The 26,763-nt window shown below is 40.0% G+C and overlaps 1 protein-coding gene across 1 annotated transcript; it reads right to left on the bottom strand.

The window, feature by feature from the left end:
* Positions 1-84: 84 nt before the first annotated feature.
* ssuh2rs1 (ssu-2 homolog, related sequence 1) lies at positions 85-26,651 on the bottom strand. Its single transcript, XM_024385058.2, has 13 exons — positions 26,298-26,651; positions 26,020-26,081; positions 14,234-14,338; positions 13,977-14,052; positions 9,713-9,842; positions 9,199-9,259; positions 8,960-9,081; positions 5,591-5,653; positions 1,871-1,953; positions 1,602-1,694; positions 1,317-1,422; positions 1,089-1,196; positions 85-912 (listed from the first exon to the last, which is right to left on the bottom strand). The coding sequence occupies exons 1-13, from the start codon at positions 26,318-26,320 to the stop codon at positions 772-774; spliced, it is 1,173 nt and encodes a 390-aa protein (XP_024240826.2). The 5' UTR covers positions 26,321-26,651; the 3' UTR covers positions 85-771.
* Between the last annotated feature and the right edge of the window lie 112 nt (positions 26,652-26,763).

The raw sequence follows: 26,763 nt of genomic DNA, 5'->3' as shown, positions 1-26,763 counted from the left end.
GTTTACACGTCAAAGTTTAGCGCCGACTGTCGATTTTTTATGACGGAAACAGGGCCGAGAAACCAAGATTTGATCATCACAAAACACAGTATGAAATCCTTTATTTATACAACAAATATTAATGGATTAGAAAACACTCAAGATATGTCCGGTTATTCCCCAAATTTGGTTATTTCATTAAATTGTATCAATGTTCATATTTGTTTTGTAAGGTGATATATCTAGAAGACAATAGTATAACATACAATGGGAATGATATTCAGCCTTCCATTGAACATCAATCACACAGATATTTGTTGTATACATTCATGAAAAAGAGTACAAATTAGCAGACATGTTCACAAATGACAGAACTATCACATAGCGCAATGCATAGGTTTCAGTACATTATACATTACAGCCAGTCTTCCATCTTCACTTATTCCCACTGGGCACAGACGTTTATTCCACGTTGGTTCAATTTCATTGAAAATATGTGGAAACAACATTGATTCAACCAGTGTGTGCCCAGTAGGTTCATCCTAGGGCCTGTGTGGTCCCCAATGACTCCTGTGGAAATTGTATTACATCCATGTCTATTTCACAAAAAGTGTGAGGTTTTTTTGCAAGTAGAAAATACAAATATTCCAAAAATTCATGCATTTGTTTAATGACATAAATTGCCCGATTGACAGTCTGCCAACCACAAACTCCTTTATAATCACATTCTTTAGAACACAGAATCATATTCAATATAATCAAAGCAATGTCTTCCTCTGAAGCAAATCTGGGTTACATTACTGTGCAGCAACAGGTAGCTGGGTAGTTATCAGCGCTGACTTTGAACTCATTTCCATAGACAAAGTAAATGTGTGAGTCTCCCTTCCATTTGTAGGTCACCTTGGTGACAGGAATCAACTCAATGGTCTGGCGCTGCAAAGGGAGAGCGAGTGCGAGAGAGGATTCTGTTATTAAAATAAGCCAAATACCATGACAAACCTTTTCAACTTAGAACAAGCAAATGCACAAACAATCTTCCAGCATAATAAGATACTTCATGTAAAGGAGTTGTTATTTGAATCATGAGGTGTGGGAAAAAATGTCTGTACCTGTTGTAGAATGCGTGAGGTCTGAGAGAACCTGGCTTGGTGCTCCCTCACTAAACGCTCTGCAGCACGCACCACATTAGAGTCTGGGAACCCCATCACTGGATAAACCTACACGACAGAGGATAAAAACTGATAGGAAAAACCCACTGTCTCACATACATCACCAAATATCTTCATTTCATGCAGACTGATGTCATATTCCCATAAAAATATGACTTTTGTTTTTACCATGTACTGAGCGTCCCTAAACATTTCCTGCCCGGACACCTTGCTCAGGTTGACCACATGCAAACCACTCGACTGTTCCACAATGTAGTCGTCAAGATTATTAGTCCTAGTAAGTGTGGATACAGAATTAGAGGAAATTAAGTTAAAGTTGAAGATAAGCAATAAACAAATCTTCTAGTTAATCATACAAAGGAAGCAGATATCTACTGGATCTAGTGCATCTAATGTATGACACATACTGTTATTCAGTTGAAAAATACTGAGCTAACACCAGCACTCACTCACCATATAACCTTGAGATTGATGAAGACCAAAAGCTGTCGTTTGCCTTTACAGGTCTCACACTCCCTTGACCCTTGACCATGACAATGGCTGCAACTGATGAGATAAACAACAGGTCAACCACACCACCCAAGTCCCTGAGAGGCCATAGGGAAATGATTGAAATACAAACACTGTACTATAGCTACACACAATTTTTTTCCCCCATATTTTATTTGATTTTAAATGACCTGTGTTTAAAAGCTGATAAATAGAGTGCATAACATACTTACTTGACCCTTCCCCTCCCTTGGCAATGATGGCATCGATCACCACTAATACGGTTACCAGCTCCATTGCACACCCAGCAGATTTTCTGGGAGCGGTGATAAAACAAGGAAATAACACAGCTGACACACTTTATAGAGCACCAAGTGACAACACCACAGATGAATTATTTAGGCTATTGTTTGTGACAGTTAGAATGAACAAAGAGAGAATCACATTCATTCAAACTGAAAGTAACTAGTAGTTTAGTTAATGTGAAGGTGCAGTTAATTCAGTAGTCAAAATATTGAATTATCTTCTTTTTTTTTAACATTGTTACCAAGGCTGCAATGCAACTGTGAATTATTGTAACTTAATATTGTCGGCTATAAAAAAATAAAAATAAAGAGTCCACTAGAGATCCTGGTTAGAGTCCTGGTTAGGGGAGGGTTTGGCCGGCAGGGATGTACTTGTCCCATCGCGCACTAGCGACTTCTGTGGCGGGCCGGGCGCAGTGCATGCTGACACAGTTGCCAGGTGTTCAGTGTTTCCCCCGACACATTGGTGCGGCTGGCTTCTGGGTTAAGCGGGCATTGTACGGGAGTTGCGAAGAGACAAGACTGTAACTAAAAATGAGGATACAATGAAATAGGGAAAAATATAAAATAATAATCTGACTGTTGGCCAAAGATGTGTTTTAATCCTGCACAACTGGCTATATGGTAAACCATTCTTCATGGGAAGAGGATGCATACTCTCCACGCGTAGCAGGGTGTTGCGGTCTGTGGGCTTTGTATGTAATGCATCATTCTCTTTGATGTTCCAGATAGTTTATTTTTCTCTTATCAGTCTGCAGGGTGCAATTGAGATATTCAGTAATCTCATTTACCCACGTTTGGAATTAATTTAGAATGAATCCTTCCCAGAGCACAAAAAAACATCTATGTATCTCTTCCATAGAAGGGCTAATAAAATAATGATGATGCTTATTGTGCTGGGCCAATTATGCACAGCCCATGGGTCTCCCGGTCGCGGCTGGCTATGACAGAGCCTGGACTCGAGCCCAGAATCTCTAGTGGCACTGCATAGACCACTGCACCACTCGGGAGGCCCCTCAACAGTCAAATTTTGACAACAATACTAAGAAAATGACAGACAAATTTGAAATGAGAGGCTACAAGGACAAAACTCTTGATGCAATGATGACAAATGTCCCAAAAACCAAGAGAGGAATTTCTAAAAACAAAACCAAAGAAGAAAAACAAAACGCAACAGTCTTTTGGTCTAAGTATCACCAAGTGTTAAGATAAAAGAAAACCTGAAAAAGCATTGGCATATTCTGCGATCAGACAAAAGAATTGCACACCTATTCAATGAACCCCCACTGGTACAAGCATGGCAGCAATATTGGGGACAGCCTAGTGAGATCTGACCTGCCCCGAGCCCACTTAGACACTCTTGGGACCTACAAATGTGGCTCATATGCCATTTAACAGCACTACAAAAATATATATTTTCAGACACCCAGGCCGAAAAATCCTTAGGGGTGTTCTCATGCAAGACAAAAGGAGAGTGAGGCCTACTGGATCTCCTCTCTAAAAACACTGACCCCTAGTGGTCTGAAAATTGACTTTGACCTCAGGCCCATTTTTATGAATTAGTCCCATTTTTAATGAACAATTCTGCTAAATTAACATATTCTTTCTACAGTTTATCAGCGTGAAACCCAAGATGTTCCCTTTGTTGATAATACTAATTGTGCATTACAGTTGAACCAAAAGATTACATGTAACAAAGATGAAATGAAAACAATGAAATATGTATATGAAATTAAAATAATGTATACTGATGATAATACTATGTACAATATCTAATTATGTTTTACTATTATTTTAACAGTTACACTATATGGCTTTGTGGCAACAGTTTCAGTAAGGCCCTTTCCTGTTTCAGCATGAATATGCCCCCGTGCACAAAGCGAAGTCCATACAGAAATAGTTTGTCAAGATTGGTGTGGTTGAACTTGACTGGCCTACACAGAGCCCTGATCTCAACCCCATCAAATTGGAATGCCGACTGCGAGCAAGGCATAAACAACCTAACATAAGTTCCCGACTTCACTAATGCTCTTGTGGCTGAATGGAAGAAAGTCCCAACATCTAGTGGAAAGCCTTCCCAGAAGAGTTTAGGATGTTTTTTTTTTTTTTTTTTTAAGAGCAGCAAAGGCGGGACCAACTCCATATTAATGCCCATGATTTTGGAATGAGATGTTCGACGAGCAGGTGTCCACTATCCATATACTTTTGGTCATCTAGTGTATGACATCCCTCACTATTGGTCATTGGTTGCACTAATTGCAATGTTTGTCTACATAACCTGGTTCAAGCATTCATGACATCAACCTGAAGAATGCACAGTGACGCCGAATCGTTGGTGGTTTACCCATTAAATTACTAGGAGTTTGTATATAGAGTGTGGGACTCCCTTTATTATTATCTTTTATAGCCTATAGTTTACTCACCGTTAGTAAGCACCTTCACCAACATTTTTATTTATTTCACCTTTATTTAACCAGGTAGGCTAGTTGAGAACAAGTTCTCATTTGCAACTGTGACTTGGCCAAGATAAAGCATAGCAGTTCGACATATACAACAACAAAGTTACACATGGAATAAAGAAACATAGTCAATAATACAGTAGAAGAAAAAAAGTCTATATACAGTGGAGTGCAAATGAGGTAAGATAAGGGAGTCAAGGCAATAAATAGGCCATGGTGGCTAAAGTAATTACAATATAGCAATTAAACACTGGAATGGTAGATGTGCAGAAGATGACTGCAAGTAGAGATACTGGGGTGCAAAGGAGCAAGATAAATAAATAAATAAATACAGTATGGGGATGAGGTAGTTGGATGGGCACATTGGCTATGTACAGGTGCAGTGATCTGTGAGCTGTGCTGACAGCTGGTGCGTAAAGCTAGTGAGGGAGATATTAGTCTCCAGCGTCAGTGATTTTTGCAGTTCGTTCCAGTCATTGGCAGCAGAGAACTGGAAGGAAAGGCGGCCAGATGAAGAATTCACCATAAGAATGTGGTGATTGACAGAGTCGAAAGCCATGGCCAGGTCGATGAATACGGCTGCACAGTAATGTATTTTATCCATGGCAGTTATGATATCATTTAGGACCTTGAGCGTGGCTGAGGTGCACCCATGACCAGCTCTGAAACCAGATTGCATAGCGGAGAAGGTATGGTGGGATTCAAAATGATCGGTAATTTGTTTGTTAACTTGGCTTTCGAAGACCTTAGAAAGGCAGGGAAGATTAGATATAGGTCTGTAGCAGTTAGGGTCTAGAGTGTCTCCCGCGGCAGCTTCCCAATCTTTGGGAATCTCAGACGATACGAAAGAGAGGTTGAACAGGCTAGTGATAGGGGTTGCAACAATTTCGGCAGGTCATTTTAGAGAGAGAGGGTCCAGATTGTCTAGCCCGGCTGATTTGTAGGGGTCCAGATTTTGCAGCTCTTTTAGAACATCAGCTATCTGGATTTGGGTGAAGGAGAAATCAGGGAGGCTTGAGTGAGTTGCTGTGGGGAGTGCAGAGCTGTAGACCGGGGTAGGGGTAGCCAGGTGGAAAGCACGGCCAGACGTAGAAAAATGCTTATTGAAATTCTCAATTATAGTGGATTTATTGGTGAGGTGTGCGTGCGCCAGCTCATACTTTTTATTTAACTTAATATTGACACTTACATTACCAACTCCGGCACATTCTTTGCAGGGAGTTCTTCCCATCCCCAAACAGGTATGACAGTTCTATTGATGAAATTACAGTTTATAAAAAGGCATATTTAATCATTTCAGACATTAATATTGTATTCAGAACAGGTTATACAAACTAAATTCAAATGGTACGATGTGTTAGGAAAATACTGTGTATTTCCAATGCGGACGACAGGCATCAGATAACTTCATACAGTTGAAGTCAGAAGTTTACATACACTTAGGTTGGAGTCTTTAAAACTCTTTTTATCAACTACTCCACACATTTCTTGTTAACAAACTATAGTTTTGGCAAGTTGGTTAGGACATCTACTTTGTGCATGACACAAGTAATTTTGCCAGAAATTGTTTACAGACAGATTATTTCACTGTATCACAATTCCAGTGGGTCAACGTTTACATACACTAAGTTGACTGTGCCTTTAAACAGCTTGGAAAATTCCAGAAAATTATGGCTTTAGAAGCTTCTGATAGGCTAATTGACATCATTTGAGTCAATTGGAGGTGTACTTGTGGATGTATTTCAAGGCGTACCTTCAAACTCAGTGCCTCTTTGCTTGACATCATGGGAAAATCTAAAGAAATCAGCCAAGACATCAGAATTATTTTTTGTAGATCTCCACAAGTCTGGTTCATCCTTGGGAGCAATTTCCAAACGCCTGAAGGTACCATGTTCATCTGTACAAACAATAGTACGCAAGTATAAACACCATGGGACCACGCAGCTGTCATACCGCTCAGGAAGGAGACGCGTTCTGTGTCCTAGAGATGAACGTATTTCGGTGCAAAATGTGCAACTCAATCCCAGAACAACAGCAAAGGACCTTGTGAAGATAATGGAGGAAACAGGTACAAAAGTATTTATACCCACAGTGAAATGAGTTCTTTATCGACATAACCTGAAAGGCTGCCCAGCAAGGAAGAAGCCAATGCTCCAAAACCGCCATAAAAAAAGACAGACAACGGTTTGCAACTGCAAATGGGGACAAAGATCGTACTTTTTGGAGAAATGTCCTCTGGTCTGATGAAACAAAAATATAACTGTTTGGCCATAATAATGTTATGTTTAGAGGAAAAGGGGGGAGGCTTGCAAGCCGAAGAACACCATCCCAACCATGAAGCACGGGGGTGGCAGCATCATGTTGTGGGGGTGCTTTGCTGCAGGAGGGACTGGTGCACTTCACAAAATAGATGGCATCATGGAAAATTATGTGGATATATTGAAGCAACATCTCAAGACATCAGTCAGGAAGTTAAAGCTTGGTCACAAATGGGTCTTCCAAATGGACAATGACCCCAAACATACTTCCAAAGTGGTGGCAAATTGGCTTAAGGACATCAAAGTCAAGGTATTGGAGTGGCCATCACAAAGCCCTGACCTCAATCCCATAGAAAACGTGTGGGCAGAACTGAAACAGCTTGTGCGAGCAAGGATGCCTACAAACCTCACTCAGTTACACCAGCTCTGTCAGGAGGACTGGACCAAAATTCACCCAAATTATTGTGGGAAGCTTGTGGAAGGCTACTCAAAATGTTTGACCCAAGTTAAACAATTTAAAGGCAATGCTACCAAATACGAATTGAGTGTATGTAAACTTCTGACCCACTGGGAATGTGATGAAAGAAATAAAAGCTGAAATAAATCACTCTACTATTTTTCTGACATTTCACATTCTTAAAATAAAGTGGTGATTCTAACTGACATAAAACAGGGAATTTTTACTAGGATTAAAATGTCAGGAATTGTGAAAATCTGAGTTGAAATGCATTTGGCTAATGTGTATGTAAACTTTCTACTTCAACTTTATATGCAGGACCAGTCAAACGTTTGGACACACCTACTCATTCAAGGGTATTTTTTTTTTTTTTTTTTTTACAATGTAGAATACTTCTGAAGACAACAAAACTATGAAATATGGAATCATGTAGTAACCAAAAAAGTGCTAAACAAATCAAAATATATTTTATATTTGAGATTCTTCAAAATAGCCACACTTTGCCTTGACAGCTTTGCACACTCTTGGCATTCTCTCAACCAGCTTCATGAGGTAGTCACCTGGAATGCATTTCAAGTTCATTTGTGGAATTCCTTTCCTTCTTAATGTGTTTGAGCCAATCACTTGTGTTGTGACAAGGTAGAGGTTGTATACAGAAAATAGACCTATTTGGTAAAAGACCAAGTCCATTTTATGGCAAGAACAGCTCAAATAAGCAAAAAGATCAACAGTCCTTCAAGACATTAAGGTCAGTCAATGCAGAAAATTTCAAGAAAGTTGAACGTTTCTTCAAGTGCAGTGACAAAAACCTTCAAGCACTATGATGAAACTGGATGTCATGACGACAACACAGGAAAGGAAGACCCAGATTTGCCTCTGCTGCAGAGGATAAGTTCATTAGAGTTAACAGCACCTCAGATTGCAGCCCAAATAAGAGTTCAAGTAACAGACATCTCAACATCAGCTGTTCAGAGGAGACTGCGTGAAATCAGGCCTTCATGATCAAATTGCTGTAAAGAAACCACTACTAAAGGATACAAATAAGAAGAGACTTGCTTGGGCCAAGAAACACGAGCAATGGACATTAGACCGGTGGAAATCTGTCCTTTGGTCTGATGAGTCCAAATTTGAGATTTCTGGTTCCCAACCGCCATATCTTTGTGAGACGCAGAGTAGGTGAACAGACGATCTCCGCATGTGTAGTTCCCACCGTGGAGAATGGAGAAGGAGATGTGACGGTGCTTTGCTGGTGACACTGTCAGTGATTTATTTAGAATTCAAGGCACACTTAACCACCATGGCTACCACAGCATTCTGCATCGATAAGCCATCCCATCTGGTTTGTGCTTCGTGGGACTGTCATTTTCTTTTCAACAGGACAATGACCCAAAACACACCTCCAGGCTGTGTTAGGGCTATTTGACCAAGAAGAAAAGTGATTTAGTGCCACATCAGATAACCTGGCCTCCACAATCACCCACCCTCAACCCAATTGAGATGGTTTGAGATGAGTTGAACTGCAGACTGAAGGAAAAGCAGCCAACAAGTATTTAGCATATGTGGGAACTCCTTCAAGACTGTTAGAAAAGCTGGTTGAGAGAATGCCAAGATTGTGCAAAGGTGTCATCAAGGCAAAGGCAAAATCATTTTTTGATTACGACATGATTCCATATGTGTTATTTCATAGTTTATGTCTTCACTATTATTCTACAATGTAGAAAATAGTCAATAATAAAGAAAAACCCTTGAATGAGTAGGTGTGTCCAAACTTTTGACTGGTACTGTAACATATATTTTTTCAGTATATTTTCTGTCATGCTTTAATCAACAGAGAAATAGATACCTTGACAGATGAGGTGTTGGGAACTTTGATGACCTGTTTGTCATCCTGAAAAAAGGTGGGGGCTTTGGCAGGGATATCCCAGGGCCCAGGGGGTGATTGGGTATAGGCATCCACTGGCTGACCTAAACCAAAGAAAATAATACAAAAATAAGATATAAATAAATGCAGATACTACAGTGGAACTGAACATTTAAATAACACAAATAAATAGGATCATTTGAATCACCAATATTAGTTACCATTGTATGGCTGCTGACTCCATTCAGTGGTTCTTGACTCATTAAAGGTTTCCAGGCGATACTGAGAATGCAAAAAAAAGAAGGAATATTATATTACAAAGAGTTGAGTAATTCCTTCCTTCACTGTTGGTGATACATACATTATATTTGAAACTTTAGAGCCATCTAGTGTATATTTTTCACATTCTCTGGTTTGGGCCTGTCACTCTTTTATCAAAATAAAGGGACTCCTTTTAAAAAGGGGAGCATGGAGTGCAATTATAGATGGCCACAGGTAGTCAGTTTCGACCCCAAACTAAACAGCTGTCAATATTCAACATTAACACTCAAGATCAAATATTCACAGAATAATAGTTTTCATTTGTCCCTCACTCAGGTCATCAATTCTGTAAATATCTGAAAAAAGTGTGATTATAACAGGAAGTTGAAGCGCAGGAGAAGAAAAAAAACAGAAAAGCCTAACAGTAAGACCCTTCAATTTTCAGAAAGGGCAGAGTAAAAACATGAATCTTACCCTGTATGTATTGTATGCCTCCATGTTGGTTATCACGCCATCCTTAACTGGTGCTGAACTGTAACAGCACTTACTGGAGGCATACTGGCTAAAGGCCTCCCGGGCAGTGTCTTCGGTGATAGATGGGATACTGTGGAGGATAAAACAACCACATATTTGTCAGACAACTACACAATTGAAAGTGTACACATTGAGTCTCAGTTCAACTGTCATCACGGGTAGTCTAGTTAAGTAAGTACAGCACCACTTAAGATAAACCTGTTTTCAAGTTTGAAGTTCAAGAAAGTAATAAGCTATAAACAGGGTCAGTTCCAATACCATATTACAATGTGCAGGGATACTGGAGTCATAGAGGTAGATATGTATAGGGGTCAGGTGACTAGGCATCAAGACATATGATAAACAGAGTATCAGCAGCGTAAATTATGATTGTATGTTAGTGTGTGTGCATGTGTGTAGAGTCAGTATAAATGTGTGTGTTTTGTCCTGTGAGTGTGCAGAGATAGTGCAAACATAAAATACAAGGGTCAACTCTGATAAGAATCATTGCTGATCAGATCAATCGTTATTTGTCACATGCCAAATACAACAGGTGTAGACCTTACCGTGAAATGCATACTTACGAGCCCTTAACCAACAATGCAGACTTTTAAAAAAGAAAAATGTGCAAAATAAACTAAAGGAAAAATAAAAACACAATGAAATAACAATTATGAAGCTCTATACATAGTTAGTCGGGTTAGTCGAGGTAAAGGTTAGTATGGGTTAGTCGAGTGGTAAAGTGACAATGCATAGATTATGAACAGAGAGAAGCAGCAGCAGCATACAGTGCATTCAGAAAGTATTCAGACCTTGACTTTCTCACATTTTGTTAGCCTTATTCTAAAAATGATTACATTTTTTAAAAACTTCAATCTACACACAATACCCCATAACGACAATGCAAAAACAGTATTTTTATAACATTTTTGTCAATGTATTGAAAATGGAACATATACCAAGTTTTTCACAATTCCTGAAGTTTACATACACTCAATTAGTATTTAGTAGCATTTCCTTTAAATTGTTTAAGTTGGGTCAAATGTTTGGGTAGCCTTCCACAAGCTTCCAACAATGGGTGAATTTTGACCCATTCCTCCTCACAGAGCTGGTGTAACTGAGTCAGGTTTGTAGGCCTCCTTGCTTGCACATGCTTTTTCAGTTCTGCCCACAAATTTTCGATAAGATTGGAGGTCAGGGCTTTGTGATGGCCACTCCAACACCTTGACTTTGTTGTCCTTAAGCCATTTTGCCACAACTTTGGAAGTATGTTTGGGGTCATTGTCCATTTGGAAGACTCATTTGTGACCAAGCTTTAACTTCCTGACTGATGTCTTGAGATGTTGCTTCAATATATCCACATAATTTTCCTGATGCCATCTATTTTGTGAAGTGCACCAGTCCCTCCTGCAGCAAAGCACCCCCACAACATGATGCTGCCACCCCCATGCTTCACGGTTGGGATGGTGTTCTTAGGCTTGCTAGCCTCCCCTTTTGTCCTCAAAACATAACGATGGTCATTATGGCCGAACAGTTCTACAGTGCCTTGTGAAAGTATTCGGCCCCCTTGAACTTTGCGACCTTTTGCCACATTTCAGGCTTCAAACATAAAGATATAAAACTGTATTTTTTTGTGAAGAATCAACAACAAGTGGGACACAATCATGAAGTGGAACGACATTTATTGGATATTTCCATTTTTTTTAACAAATCAAAAACTGAAAAATTGGGCGTGCAAAATTATTCAGCCCCTTTACTTTCAGTGCAGCAAACTCTCTCCAGAAGTTCAGTGAGGATCTCTGAATGATCCAATGTTGACCTAAATGACTAATGATGATAAATACAATCCACCTGTGTGTAATCAAGTCTCCGTATAAATGCGCCTGCACTGTGATAGTCTCAGAGGTCCGTTAAAAGCGCAGAGAGCATCATGAAGAACAAGGAACACACCAGGCAGGTCCGAGATACTGTTGTACTGTTGGATTTGGATACAAAAAGATTTCCCAAGCTTTAAACATCCCAAGGAGAACTGTGCAAGCAATAATATTGAAATAGAAGGAGTATCAGACCACTGCAAATCTACCAAGACCTGGCAGTCCCTCTAAACTTTCAGCTCATACAAGGAGAAGACTGATCAGAGATGCAGCCAAGAGGCCCATGATCACTCTGGATGAACTGCAGAGATCTACAGCTGAGGTGGGAGACTCTGGCCATAAGACAACAATCAGTCGTATATTTCACAAATCTGGCCTTTATGGAAGAGTGGCAAGAAGAAAGCCATTTCTTAAAGATATCCATAAAAAGTGTTGTTTAAAGTTTGCCACAAGCCACCTGGGAGACACACCAAACATGTGGAAGAAGGTGCTCTGGTCAGATGAAACCAAAATTGAACTTTTTGGCAACAATGCAAAACGTTATGTTTGGCGTAAAAGCAACACAGCTCATCACCCTGAACACACCATCCCCACTGTCAAACATGGTGGTGGCAGCATCATGGTTTGGGCCTGCTTTTCTTCAGCAGGGACAGGGAAGATGGTTAAAATTGATGGGAAGATGGATGGAGCCAAATACAGGACTATTCTGGAAGAAAACCTGATGGAGTCTGCAAAAGACCTGAGACTGGGACGGAGATTTGTCTTCCAACAAGACAATGATCCAAAACATAAAGCAAAATCTACAATGGAATTGTTCAAAAATAAACATATCCAGGTGTTAGAATGGCCAAGTCAAAGTCCAGACCTGAATCCAATCGAGAATCTGTGGAAAGAACTGAAAACTGCTGTTCACAAATGCTCTCCATCCAACCTCACTGAGCTCAAGCTGTTTTGCAAGGAGGAATGGGAAAAAATGTCAGTCTCTCGATGTGCAAAACTGATAGAGACATACCCTAAGCGACTTACAGCTGTAATCGCAGCAAATGGTGGCGCTACAAAGTATTAACTTAAGGGGGCTGAATAATTTTGCACGCCCAATTTTTCAGTTTTTGATTTGTTAAAAAAGTTTGAAATATCCAATAAATGTTGTTCCACTTCATGATTGTGTCCCACTTGTTGTTGATTCTTCACAAAAAAATACAGTTTTATATCTTTATGTTTGAAGCCTGAAATGTGGCAAAAGGTCGCAAAGTTCAAGGGGGCCGAATACTTTCGCAAGGCACTGTATTGTTGTTTCATCAGACCAGAAGACATTTCTCCAAAAAGTACAACCTTTGTTCCCTTTTGCAGTTGCAAACTGTTGTCTGGCTTTTTTAGGGCGGTTTTGGAGCAGTCTCTTTTTCCTTGCTGAGTCGGCCTTTCAGGTTATGTCGATATAGGACTCGTTATACTGTTGATATAAATACTTTTGTACCCGTTTCCTCCAGCATCTTCACAAGGTTCTTTGCTGTTGTTCTGGGATTGATTTACACTTTTCGCACAAGTACGTTCATCTCGAGGATACAGAGCGCGTCTATTTCCTGAGTGGTATGACTGCTGCGTGGTCCCATGGTGTTTATACATGCGTACTATTGTTTGTACAGATGAACATGGTACCTTCAGGCATTTGGAAATTGCTCCCAAGGATGAACCAGACTTGTGGAGATCTACAAATGTTTTTCTGAGGTCTTGGCTGATTTCATTTGATTTTCCCATGATGTCAAGCAGAGAGGCACTGAGTTTGAAGGTAGGCCTTGAAATACATCCACAGGTACACCTCCAATTGACTCAAATTATGTCAATTAGACTATCAGAAGCTTCTAAAGCCATGATATCATTTTCTGGAATTTTAAAGGCACAGTCATCTTAGTGTATGTAATCTTCTGACCCACTGGAATTGTGATACAGTGAATTTTAAGTGAAATAATCTGTCTATAAACAATCGTTGGAAAAATTACTTGTGTCATGCACAAAGTAGATGTCCTAACCGACTTGCCAAACTATAGTTTATTAACAAGAAATGTGTGGAGTGGTTGAAAAACAAGTTAATGACTCCAACCTAAGTGTATGTAAACTTCCGACTTGAACTCGATGATGTATGTATGTATGTATGTATGTATGTATGTATGTATGTATGTATGTATGTATGTATGTATGTATGTATGTATGTATGTATGTATGTATGTATGTATGTATGTATGTATGTATGTCAATATGCATGTGTGTGTGTGTCCTGTGTAGTTTGCAAGGACAGCTATGCAGAAAAATGTGTATGACGAGACAAAATTATGGCAATTGTATTTTACACTTACTTCCAGTTTGATTGTGCGGGACCAGGCTGGGGCTGAGGGGCTGGGTAAGATGGCATAGGAGGGGGCAGGTATCCACCTACAGTAAACAGTCAAACATAATGAGAAGGGCTTTCAACATGTTTGTTATTAGGGGGTTATTACTCTATATGGAATTTCCAAACATAAGGAACAGCGCTGGTGTGGTACGTGACTTGTTTGCTAATAAAACTAAATATCACTGGCAGGAAACCTAGGACCATGGATCTCAGGTCACATACCTTCACCCCCGGCCACCGTCCCTTCATATCCTGGCACGGTGTCAAACATACTGGCTGGAGGAGCGCTAGGGCCGTGGAAGTCGCACACAGGCGGGGCAAACATTGCTGAGAAAAAAAATACAAACCAGTTCAGATTCAGGAGTGAAGAGCAGGTCTGGGGTCCATTTGAATTGAAGGCAGTTGATTCAGGAAGTGATTTCAATTAAAAATTCAAAAAAAAATTGATTTAAAAAAAAAAAGCTTACCGAGAAGTTATTGAAAAGATGCTGTTTTTTTCTCATTTAGATTTATTTAAAGTTCACTTCCTGAATTGACTGCCTTTAATTCGAATTGTCCCGCTGCCCTGGTGAAGAGACACTTACATATAACTGTGGTCATTTGAACCAGCTTAAATCTCTTAAAAAATCAGTGCTTGACTTGGGATGGAAGAAGTGCAGGAGCTGTCTTTTTCCAAGACAGTCGATTGGACTTTGTTCACCGAAATTCACAAATGACATTATGCTATTATGATTATTCACTGTTAATGGTTTATACACTTTTCCCATGACTTTCAACCAAATGTCCATTACTATTATAGCCTATGTGAAAAAGTAAGCATTATTGACACTGGGAAACTGCTGTGTCTGATCCCATGTAGACCTACCACCTGCCGTTGTGCCCTTGATCAAGGCACTTAGCCCCCCACACAAAGCTGCATTGTAAGTCACATGTTGCCAACCCTCCATCTGGAGAGCTCCTGGGTGTGCAGACATGGCTTTTTCAACATTACAACCAAGTACTTTAGTCTTTATAAAAGTATTCCCTCAGTCAATAAATCAGGGACCAAAATGGATAAATTAGGCTACTTCAAAGAAAGGTATCCAACTAGACATGTTTACATTTAAGGCTCAAATATGAATGTTTCAGGGGAGATCTATGCACAGGAAGCTAATTGTCATTAGGCTATTCTTAATTATATTTTTACGTTGTCGTAATTACATGGCTACCGTTTAATTAATAGAGGGGAATGCCAGCTTTCCAACGGTGCAGATTTAGTTAGGCTCTACAGTGCCGGTGGAAAGGCAACGACGAAATGAATGCTTAGTTAGCTATAGCTACCTAGCGAGATAACTGCTACAAGTTATGTTTTGAGTTGGCGATCTAGTTTGTCTGTCATTATTTTATACCTGCTGCTGAAATGTCGCACTCTTCTTCGGCAAAGGCGTACACGGAGCATACTCGGACATGCAATGAAGGGCCATTCCGATAATTGCTTATATGCAGTTTTATAATTGATTGATCATATTTAGAAGTGTGCTTTTATGAATTACATTAAAAACAATTATTAAACTAATTTCCATGACCTCCCTCGTTTGACAATTTGAAACAGCGCACCATGCCATTCAAGCTGGGACATTTTCAATCTGCGCAATCTCGACAAGTCTACTGTCACTCACAGATTCACAGACTAAAGGCAAATAAACATGAACAAATCGGAATCAGGAAATGAATGCCCACTCTCCATTTATGTTCAATGAAGACCCCGCCTTAATCAAGTTGTTTGCCACGGTGTGTATAGCTATAGGCTACTTTGTTTTTATAGAGGAGCTGGCACTCAATTCTCCAAAAATTAGAAGCGCCGGTATGGCGTTCCAGACAGCTCCAGCCCAAGTCAAGCACTGCTTAAAATAATGATAAAACCTCACTTAAAATATCTACTGGTGTGGCCCCATGCCAGACTATTGAACTAAACATCAAATTGACCCCTGATCCGCATTGACAGAGCATAAAGGTGGGGGAAAAACCTAGTTGTTGTAGACCTCATACAAACGTATTGGTTGCTACAAAATCAAATTTAGAACATCACAACATTGTTACCTGTTTCCTAGGTGACACTCTGACACAGTTGAAAAGGTAGCCTACATACAGTGGCAAGAAAAAGTATGTGAACCCTTTGGAATTACCTGGACTTCTGCATGAATTGGTCATACAATTTGATCTGATCTTCATCTAAATCACAACAATAGACAAACAGTCTGCTTAAACTAATAACACAAACAATTATATGTGTTCATGTCTTTATTGAACACACCGTGTAAACATTCACAGTGCAGGGTGGGAAAAGTATGTGAACCCATTAATAACTGATTGACCCTCCTTTGGCAGCAATAATCTCAACCAAATGTTTTCTGTAGTTGCGGATCAGACCTGCACAATGGTCAGGAGGAATTTTGAACCATTCCTATTTACAAAACTGTTTCAGTTCAGCAATATTCTTGGGATGTCTGGTGTGAACTGCTCTCTTGATGTCATACCACAGCATCTCAATCAGGTTGAGATCAGGACTCTGACTGGGCCACTCCAGAAGGCCTATTTTCTTCTGTTGAAGCCATTCTGTTGTTGATTTACTTCTGTGTTTTAGGTCGTGGTCCTGTTGCATCACCAAACTTCTGTTGAGCTTCAATTGGTGGACAGATAGCCTTACATTCTCCTACAAAATGTATTGATAAACTTGGGAATTCATTTTTCCGTCGATGATTGTAAGCTGTCCAGGCCCTGAGGCAGCAATGCAGCCCCAAACCATGAAGCTCCCTCCACCATACTAGAGGTAGAGGTTTTGATGTTAGTGTGCTGTGCATTTTTTCTCCACACAGTGTTGTGTTCCCTCCAAGCAACTTAACTTCAGTTTAATATGTCCAAATAATATTTTGCCAGTAGCACTGTGAAACATCCAGATGCTATTTTACAAACTTCAGATGTATAGCAATATTTTTTCTGGACAGCAGTGGCTTCTTCAGTGTCCTCCTATGAACACCATTCTTGTTACGTGTTTTAAGTATCGTAAACTCTTCAACAGAGATCTTAGCATGTTCCAGAGATTTCTGTAAGTCTTTAGCTGACACTCTAGGATTCGTCTTAACCTCATTGGGCATTAGGCGCGGTGCTCTTGCAGTCATCTTTGCAGGACGGCCACTCCTAGAGAGAGTAGCAACAGCGCTGAACTTTCTCCATTTATTGACAATTTGTCTTACCGTGATGAACATCAAGGCTTTGAGAGATACTTCTCTAACCCTTTCCAGCTTTATGCAAGTCAACATTTCTTAATATTGGGTCTTCTGAGATCTCTTTTGTTCAAGGCATGTTTCACGTCAGACAATGCTTCTTGTGAATAGTAAACTCACATTTTGTGAATTTTTTAAAGGGCTGGGCAGCTCTAACTAACATCTCCAATGTCGTCTCATTGATGGGACTCCACATTAGCTGACTCCAATTAGGTTTTAGAGAAGTCATTAGCCTAGGGGTTTATTTTTCCAACCTACACTGTGTAAATTATGTATTCAATATAAACAAGAAAAATACGTGTGTGTGTGTGTGTGTGTGTATATATTATTAGTTTAAGCAGACTGTGTTTGTCTGTTGTAATTTAGATGAAGATCAGATCAAATTTTATGACCAATTTATGTAGAAATCCAGATAATTCCAAAAGGGTTCACATACCTTTTCTTGCCACTGTACATATTTGAAGGCACATTGACTGATTAGCCTCTCTCCAAAGTATTGTCCATACTCAAAATATTGATTTGCAGATAATTTAACGATTGTCTACTTCATCCTGGGAGAACATTTATTAAAACTATAAGACCGAGCTACGGTTTCAGCTGTCAAAAAGTTAATTGTGTGGCAGGAGCGCCCATTCCGTAAAGTACTGCAGTACATTTGTTTTCAGTTTGTATATTGGGTTGATACTCTTGAGTTAGTTCATCAAGGTACTAGGATGATATATCTAGAATCAGATGGCGATCGAGAGCAAGTTACAGCTTATTTTCTTCTCCCTTCTGTTCGGTTGTCAAAATGTGATTTACAAGCCAGTTTATGCTTGAAACATGGTCGGAGTCTCCATAAAGACTATAGAGGGTGTATAGAGGGTGTGATGAAATTTCATTCTGAGGCCAAATTGAGCTCCTCCTCCCAAATTTTGTAACAATGCTGGTCAATGAAGTGACTGGTCTGAAGTGGCCATACAGCATTTACTGGGATGCAGCATCCGCAGACAACAGGGCTTTCATACTTTTTGCTCTCAGCAAAGCAGAGCTATTGTTAAGGAAGTTGTAACAGAAGTGAGTTTGTGTTGATACAGGATGTACCGCCCCCACCTACCAATCATGTCAATGCAGAGCTATGGAGCTCTCCACATTGTTCTTTTTTTTTTAGAAGTGCATGGGGATGCAGTACTGAGCTTGATTTGACCTCTGTATGCCACCTGAGGCTCCGCAATTGCATCACACCCTCCATATGAAGCCTACAACCACATTTCAGATCAAGCATAAATTGGCTTTGAGAGCTCCACATAGCTCTGGATTGACATGTTTGGATGATGGTAGATGAGAGTGGAAAGTCCTGTATAAAGACAAATTTGCTTCCTTGACAACTTCTTTCACAATAGCTCTGCTCCGCTAAGCGCAAGAAGTATGAAAGTCCTTTAGTCTGGATGCTGCACCACAGTAAATGCTATATGGTCACTTCAGATGTCAGCTTGACCATGCAGAGCCTTTTATACCTGGAAAAGTAAGGGTAAAATAAAAATTGTGGGTAAAGTACTCACCCTAAGGGACCGTATTAAAAGAACAATCAGCCGATCCTGGTGTTTATAGATTATTTATTTGTATTTTTATGAACTACATCTTAAACCAATTTAGTATTTTCCCACAACATTTATATTAAAAAAGTATCTTGTTTATTACATGTAAAAATATGAACCAAAAACCCCCAAAATAGGTCAATGTCCCATAGGGCAGCGCACAATTGGCCCAGCATCGTCCGGATTTGGCCGAGGTAGGCCGTCATTGTAAATAAGAATTTGTTCTTAACTGACTTGCCTAGTTAAATAAAAGGTTAAATAAAAAAATGTTATTTCTCACTTGTATGCAACCTACTGTAGCCTACTTGAATGACCAATAGAGCTAAAATCACTTGTAGCAACGTCACTGATGTCTCTAATCCATGATACACAGATTAGAATTCACACTTTGAAGTTCCCAGATTATAAATGAATATTTCACTGTCCATGAGCTATAGATCTACGGACAAGTATGATGGGTTTCAAGTGCGATGGATAATGTTTTCAAAATTCCTCCCTTTGATTTTCTACAAATATTTCTCCCATTACAGCTGTGGTTATTCATTCTCGTACAGATCAAATTTTTCAATAGCTTTTACTTCAAATGGCATATAAACTACCAGTCAAACGTTTATAACACCTACTCATTCAAGGGTTTTTCTTTATTTGTACTATTTTCTACATTGTAGAATAATAGTGAAGACATCAAAACTTTGAAATAACGCATATGGAATTATGTAGTAACCAAAAAAATAAGTGTTAAACAAATACAATTTTAGATTATTCAAATAGCCACCCTTTGCACACACTTGTTATTCTGTCAACCAGCTTCACCTGGAATGCTTTTCCAACAGTCTTGAAGTAGTTCCCACATATGCTGAGCACGTTGGCTGCTTTTCCTTCACTCTGCAGTCCGACTCATCCCAAACATCTCAATTTGGTTGAGGTCGGTGGATTGTGGCTCCCAGGTCATCTGACTCCATCACTCTCCTTCTTGGTAAAATAGCTCTTGGTTTCTTTGCAGCAATTCGACCATGAAGGCCTGATGCACACAGCCTATTCTGAAAAGTTGATTTTGAGATGTGTCTGTTACTTTAACTCTGTGAAGCATGTATTTGGGCTGCAATTTCTGAGGCTGCTAACATTAATGAACTTATCCTCTGTAGCAGAAGTAATTCTGGGTCTTCCATTCCCGTGGCGGTCCTCATGAGAGCCAGTTTCATCATATCGCTTGATGGTTTTTGCAACTGCATTTGAAGAAACTTTCAAAGTTCTTGACATTTTCCGCATTGACTGACCTTCATGCCTTAAAATAATGATGACAGTCGTTTCTCTTTGCTTATTTGAGCTGTTCTTGCCATAATATGGATTTGGTCTTATACCAAATAGGGCTATCTTCTGTATACCCCCCTACCTTGTCACAACACAACTGACTGGCTCAAACACATAAAGAAGGAAAGAAATTCCACAAATTAACTTTTAACAAGGCACACAAATAAACAATGTATGACCTAGCCTATTAGATTTCCCTCACGGGAAATCCTCATGAAGCTGGTTGAGAGAATGCCAAGAGTGTGCAATGCTGTCATCAAGGCAAACGTGGCTACTTTTGAAGAATCTCAAACATAAAATATATTTTGATTTGTTTATCACTTTTTTTTGTTACTACATGATTCCATGTGTTATTTCATAGTTTTGATGTCTTCACTATTATTCTGCAATTCATAAAATAGTAAAATACAGAAAAATTCCTGAATGAGTAGGTGTTCTAAAACTTTGAACCAGTAGTGTACATCTAAAACCCTTTGAGTTTTAGTCTTGGACCTCCCCCTGTCCATAGTAATATTTATTTAACTGATTTTACATAAATATTTCCTGTGATAGGTCTAAATTTCAATAGCTTTACACTTTGTCCGTATGGGCTACAGATCTACAGACAAGTGTTGTGAGTTCCTTGACCTTTCTTATCAAATGTACACTTTTTCCCCCTCCCCTTGGTCCCCTTGGAAATATATATATTTTTTATGTTACTGCTTTGGTTACTAATTCACATACATATCTACTTTTCTATAGCTTTATATCCAGATGGTTTTGAAATCTAACACTGGAAATACTTTCCAATATTGTACATATTTAACATCGTCACCTCCAAAATATTTGGCACCCTTGATAAAGATAAATAAATCATTCAAATAGTGAGATATCACATTATTTTATACTAACACAATTGGTCAGCGAAAGAGATTTTGTTTAACACCCGTTTTCAATACACCAGCACTTTCCCCTTGCAACGATAACGACACAGCCTTTTTCTAAAATGTTTTATGAGATTGGAGAACACATTGGGAGAGATGGGTGTTTTCACATATAGTCCTCTTTAAAATAACCGATCTCAGTCCTCTTTAAAGTGAACTCCGGGGTAAAGAAATTGCAAAATAACTGTTATCTTTGTATTGACACTGCCCTTGCCTTTGAATAAAGACAATTATTTTGCCACTTCACATATTGTGGTCTGAGTCCTCTTTGCATTCACATTGCTGTGTTTAAAAAGGAACCAATATCTTTTTCCAACATTCACGTAATGCACTCTGGGTTTTTACAAAGTGCAGGACAAGCCATTCCATCTGAACGTGCTATCGGACAGCTAGATATACCTACTTACATTTTGTAAGCTAATAGATAGCATTTAGATTTTTTTAAATGAGGCATAATAATTGTAATCAGAAGATACCAATAATATTTGTTAATAGTAACAGAATAAATAGCTAAATAATAACTGCAGATTAAATAATGCTGTATTAAATCATTTAAATTGTACACACAATGTAGGCTACTGCCCTTTAAGAGTGTGTCATGATTATCATCAAATGTTTTCTTCTCACACTATTCAAACCCAACAATCAAATAAAGAGCTATGAAGCTCTCTTAGCCTATAGATAACATATTACGAACAAATAATCTGAACATCATGTCAGTATAAAACTCCACACATATTTTGGTATTTATGTGCATCCTTGAGAATCGCTAATAAATATCCAAAAACAGCGCACGGTTCTCTCTCCCACAAACCTGCACATCATCATCTTATCTCTTTTGTGACACCAACGTGAGCGGTTATGGCAGGAGAAACAGTGTTGCAGTAGTCTAGTGTGTGGTGCGGGAATAATGACACGCTAACCTGGGGAGCTTTGTGTTCACATTGTCCTAAAAAAGGGAACCAGACTGTGGAATTCAAGCGACCCAAACTCAGACCAGAGACTCAATCAAATCTTATTAGTCACATACGCCGAATACAACAGGTGTAGTGAAATGCTTACTTACAAGCCCCTAACCAACAATGCAGTTTAAAAAATACAAATAAGAAATAAAAGGAATTACAGCGCAGCAGTAAAATAACAATAGCGAGACTATATACAGGGGGTACCGGTACAGAGTCAATGTGTGGGGGCACCGGTTAGTCAGGGTAATATGTACATGTAGGTAGAGTTATTAAAGTGACTATTATGCATATAGATAATAGAGTAGCAGCGGTGTAAAAGAGGGGGGCAATGCAAAGAGTCTGGGAAGCAATTTGATAAGATGTTCAGGGGTCTTATTTCTTGGGGGTAGAAGCTGTTTAGAAGCCTCTTGGACCTAGATTTGGCGCTCCGGTATCGCTTGCTGTTTGGTAGCAGAGAGAACAGTCTATGACTAGCGTGGCTGGAGTCTTTGAAAATGTGTAAAATCATTGAGGATAACACACAAAGTCTGGGACTTTTTCCCATTGTGGTCCACTTGGGACAAGATGGATAGGCAAGATCGAACACAATTAAACACAGTATGGCATTTAGATAACAAGACCTAAAAACAAAGAAGAAGAACATCTATCTCATCATTGCAGTTACATTCACAAATCTCTGTTTGTTTGGACCATGATATTTCATTGGTGATGTGGACACAAGGGAATTGAAGCGCTCAACCTGCTCCACTACAGCCCCGTCGATGAGAATGGGTGCATGCTCGGTCCTCCTTTTCCTGTAGTCCACAATCATCTACTTTGTCTTGATCACGTTGAGGGAGAGATTGTTGTCCTGGCACCACACGGCCAGATCTCTAACCTCCTCCCTATAGGCTGTCTCGTGGCTGTCGGTGATCAGCCCTACCACTGTTGTGTCATCGGCAGATTTTATGATGGTGTTGGAGACATGCCTGGCCGTGCAGTCATGAGTGAACAGGGAGTAAAGGAGGGGACTGAGCAAGCACCCCTGAGGGGCCCCCGTGTTGAGGATCAGTGTGGCGGATGTGTTGTTACCTACCCTTACCACCTGCTAGCGGCCCGTCAGGAAGTCCAGGATCCAGTTGCAGAGGGAGGTGTTTAGCCCCAGGGTCCTTAGCTTAGTGATGTGTTGAGGGAACTATGGTGTTGGAACACTGAGCTGTCGTCAATGAATAACATTCTCACATAGGTGTTCCTTTTGTCCAGGTGGGAAAGGGCAGTGTGGAGTGCAATAGAGATTGCATGATCTGTTCAGGCAGTATGCAAATTGGAGTGAGTCTAAGGTTTCTGGGATAATGGTGTTGATGTGAGCCATGACCAGCCTTTCAAAGCACTTCATGGCTACAGATGTGAGTGCCACGGGTCGGTAGTCATTTAGGCACGTTACCTTGGTGTTCTTGGGCACAGGGACCTATGGTGGTCTGCTTAAAACATGTTTGTATTACAGACTCGGACAGGGAGAGGTTGAAAAAGTCAGTGAAGACACTTGCCAGTTGGTCAGTGCATGCTTGCAGTACACATCCTAGTACTCCATTTGGCCCAGCTGCCTTGTGAATATTGACCTGTTTAAAGGTCTTATTCACATCAGCTACGGAGAGCGTGATCACAGTCGTCCAGAATAGCTGGTGCTCTCATGCATGTTTCAATGTTATTTGCCTCGAAGTGAGCAGAGGAGTAGTTTAGCTTGTCTGGTAGGCTCGTGTCACTGGGCAGCTCTCGGCTGTACTTCCCCTTGTTGTCTGTAAAGGTTTGCAAGCCCTGCCACATAAGACGAGCGTCGGAGCCGGTGTAGTACGATTCGATCTTAGTCCTGTATTGGCGCTTTGCCTGTTTGATGGTTTGTCAGAGGGCATAGCGGGATTTCTTATAAACTTCCAGGTTAGAGTCCCGCTCCTTGAAAGTGGCAGCTCTAGCCTTTACCTCAGTGCTGATGTAGCCTGTAATCAATGGCTTCTGGTTGGGGTACGTACAGTCACCGTGGGGACAATGTCATTGATGCAATTATTGATGAAGCCAGTGACTACTGTGGTGTACTCTTCAATGCCATCGGAAGAATCTCGGAACATATTCCATTATGTGCTAGCAAAACAGTCCTGTAGCTTAGCATCTGCTTCATCTGACCACTTTTTTTATTGACAGTCACTGGTGCTTCCTGCTTTCATTTTAGCTTGTAAGCAGGAATCAGGAGAATAGAATTATGGTCAGATTTGCCAAATGGAGGGCGAGGGAGAGCTTTGTACACGTCTCTGTGTGTGGAGTAAAGGTGGTCTAGAGTTTTTTTCCCTCTGGTTGCACATTTAACATGCGGATAGAAATTTGGTAAAACAGATTTAAGTTTCCCTGCATTAAAGTCCCCAGCCACTAGGAGCGCTGCCTCTGGATGAGCTTTTTCCTGTTTGCTTATGGTGGAATACAGCTCATTGAGTGCGGTCTTCGAGCCAGCATTGGTATGTGATGGTATGTAGACCGCTACGAAAAATACAGATAAACTCTCAAGGTGGATAGAGTATCTCATGATAAGCTTCCTTAGATATTGTGCACCAGCTGTTGTTTACAAATATACATAGTCCGCCATCCCTTGTCTTACCAAACGACTCTGTTCCATCCTGCCGATACAGTGTATAACCAGCCAGCTGTATGTTGATAAAGTCGTCGTTCAGCCATGACTCCGTGAAGCATAAGATATTCGTTTTTAATGTCCCGTTGGTAGTTTAATTTTCCTCGTAGGTTGTTGATTTTATTTTCCAATGATTGCATTTTAGCTAGTAGAACGTAAGGCAGTGGGGGTTTATTCGATCGCCTACTAATTCTCAGAAGGCAGCACGACCTCTGTCCTCTTTTCATGCACATGACGGGATTTGGGGAAATAGTATGTCCTTCACGTCAGGCTTGTTAAAGGGAAAAAAAGCTTCTGCCAGTTCATGGTGAGTAATCGCTGTTCTGATGTTCAGAAGTTCTTTTCGGTCATAAGAGACAGTAGCAGCAACATTATGTACAGAATAAGTTAAAAAATAAGTTACAAACAATGCAAAAAAAAACAGTTAGTTAGGAGCATGTAAAACGTCAGCCATCTTCTCCAGCGCCATGATACATGACCGAGATGGCCATTGCAAAATGTTTATTTTTGTGGTCAATTTACCCTATATTTGTGGATTTTTATGTAGCTTGAGGTTATTGTCTTGCTGGAAGATCCACTTCCAGACAAGTTTCAGTCTCCTGGAAGAGGCAACCAGGTTTTTGGCTAAAATGTCCTGGTATGTGGTAAAGTTCATTATGCCGTTGACCTTAAAGTTCCCCAGGACAGGTGGAAGCAAAATAACCCCATAAAATCAAAGATCCACCATTATATTTTACAGTAGGTATGTGGTCATTTTCTGCATATGCCTCCGTTTCTAAACACCAGACTCATCGCTGATGTGCGTGGCCAAAGAGCTCTACTTTCCTCTCATCTGACCATAGCACCGGTTCCAATCCAAGTACCAATGCTATTTAGAAAACTCCAGCCGGTACTATGGCCCAATGACATGAAAATAGAGCTCTTTGGCCACACACACCAGTGGTGGGTTTGGTGTAAAAAAAAAAAGTAAAAAAAGCTTACGCCGATTCTAGATATAGCACCCTAGGAACTTCCGTCAGAGAGTAATTGACGAGAAAAGCCCCCCACGAATAAATCTACTTGTTTTGAATTGAAATTACACGACGTCATCATTCACAGCTGCAGAGAGCACTTCAGATGGCATTTTGAAATTGAATCATTACAGCATCAGGTCTACAAACAAATAATTTATAACGTTGTATAATGTTCAAAAACTCCCACAATGATGTGGGAATTCACACGACAGAGGCTATTATTCTTCAGGTGCAAATACAACTAGTAGATAGGCTAATAATTCAACATAATACATAGACGATGAAATGGAATCACGAGATTACCTGGACTTCCTTCTGCTATTGGTGCATATCCAGGATTGGCGGTGCCATAAGACCCATAGCCGCTATGAAGATATAACAGGTAAAGTTAAAGTAGAAGAGCAATGTGAGATTTAAATTGCTACAGACTATACGTTCTATCAAGATGTGCATTTGATTGTATCATCACAGAGGACTGTATTGGCTCTCATATATTGAAAAAGTATAGTGTATATATATATATGCTAGGCCTAATACCAATCTCCATACATACATGAATTTTACACAAATGACGTTCTCACCTTAAAATCGGGGTGCTCTCCATTTCCACCTAAACTTTCACAACATTCAAAGAAATAATGCAAGTGAGAGTTGGTTCCCTTTAGGTTCCCACCCTTGCATGTGATTTATGTGAGATTATCGTAAATCATAACACACATCCACAAAAATCCCCTTCGTCTGTGGTTCAATGACTCGCAACTCTTCCTCTTTTTTTAAACAAATCTGATGAAACACCAAAAACACAATTTCCGCTTAACAATAACTTTACACAATTTCGATTTAGGCTAAGCTATGACCTATCTCTTCGTTTAGTTTCGTGTTGAGGAAGTTCCGTGGTATTTGGGACACTGATCTTGGATCAGTTTAGGTTTCTTGCTAACAATGATAATGACAATTGTTTGGGTGCTGGAAGCGGATTTCGGATCAGCTTCTTGAGAAACCAGCAACCCGTGACAGTGATGATGCGTGCCTTAAACAGGGAAAGCG

This window comes from Oncorhynchus tshawytscha, linkage group LG22 (assembly GCF_018296145.1).
Source record: "Oncorhynchus tshawytscha isolate Ot180627B linkage group LG22, Otsh_v2.0, whole genome shotgun sequence".
NCBI lineage: Eukaryota > Metazoa > Chordata > Actinopteri > Salmoniformes > Salmonidae > Oncorhynchus > Oncorhynchus tshawytscha.
This window is presented reverse-complemented; position numbering and strand designations above follow the sequence as displayed.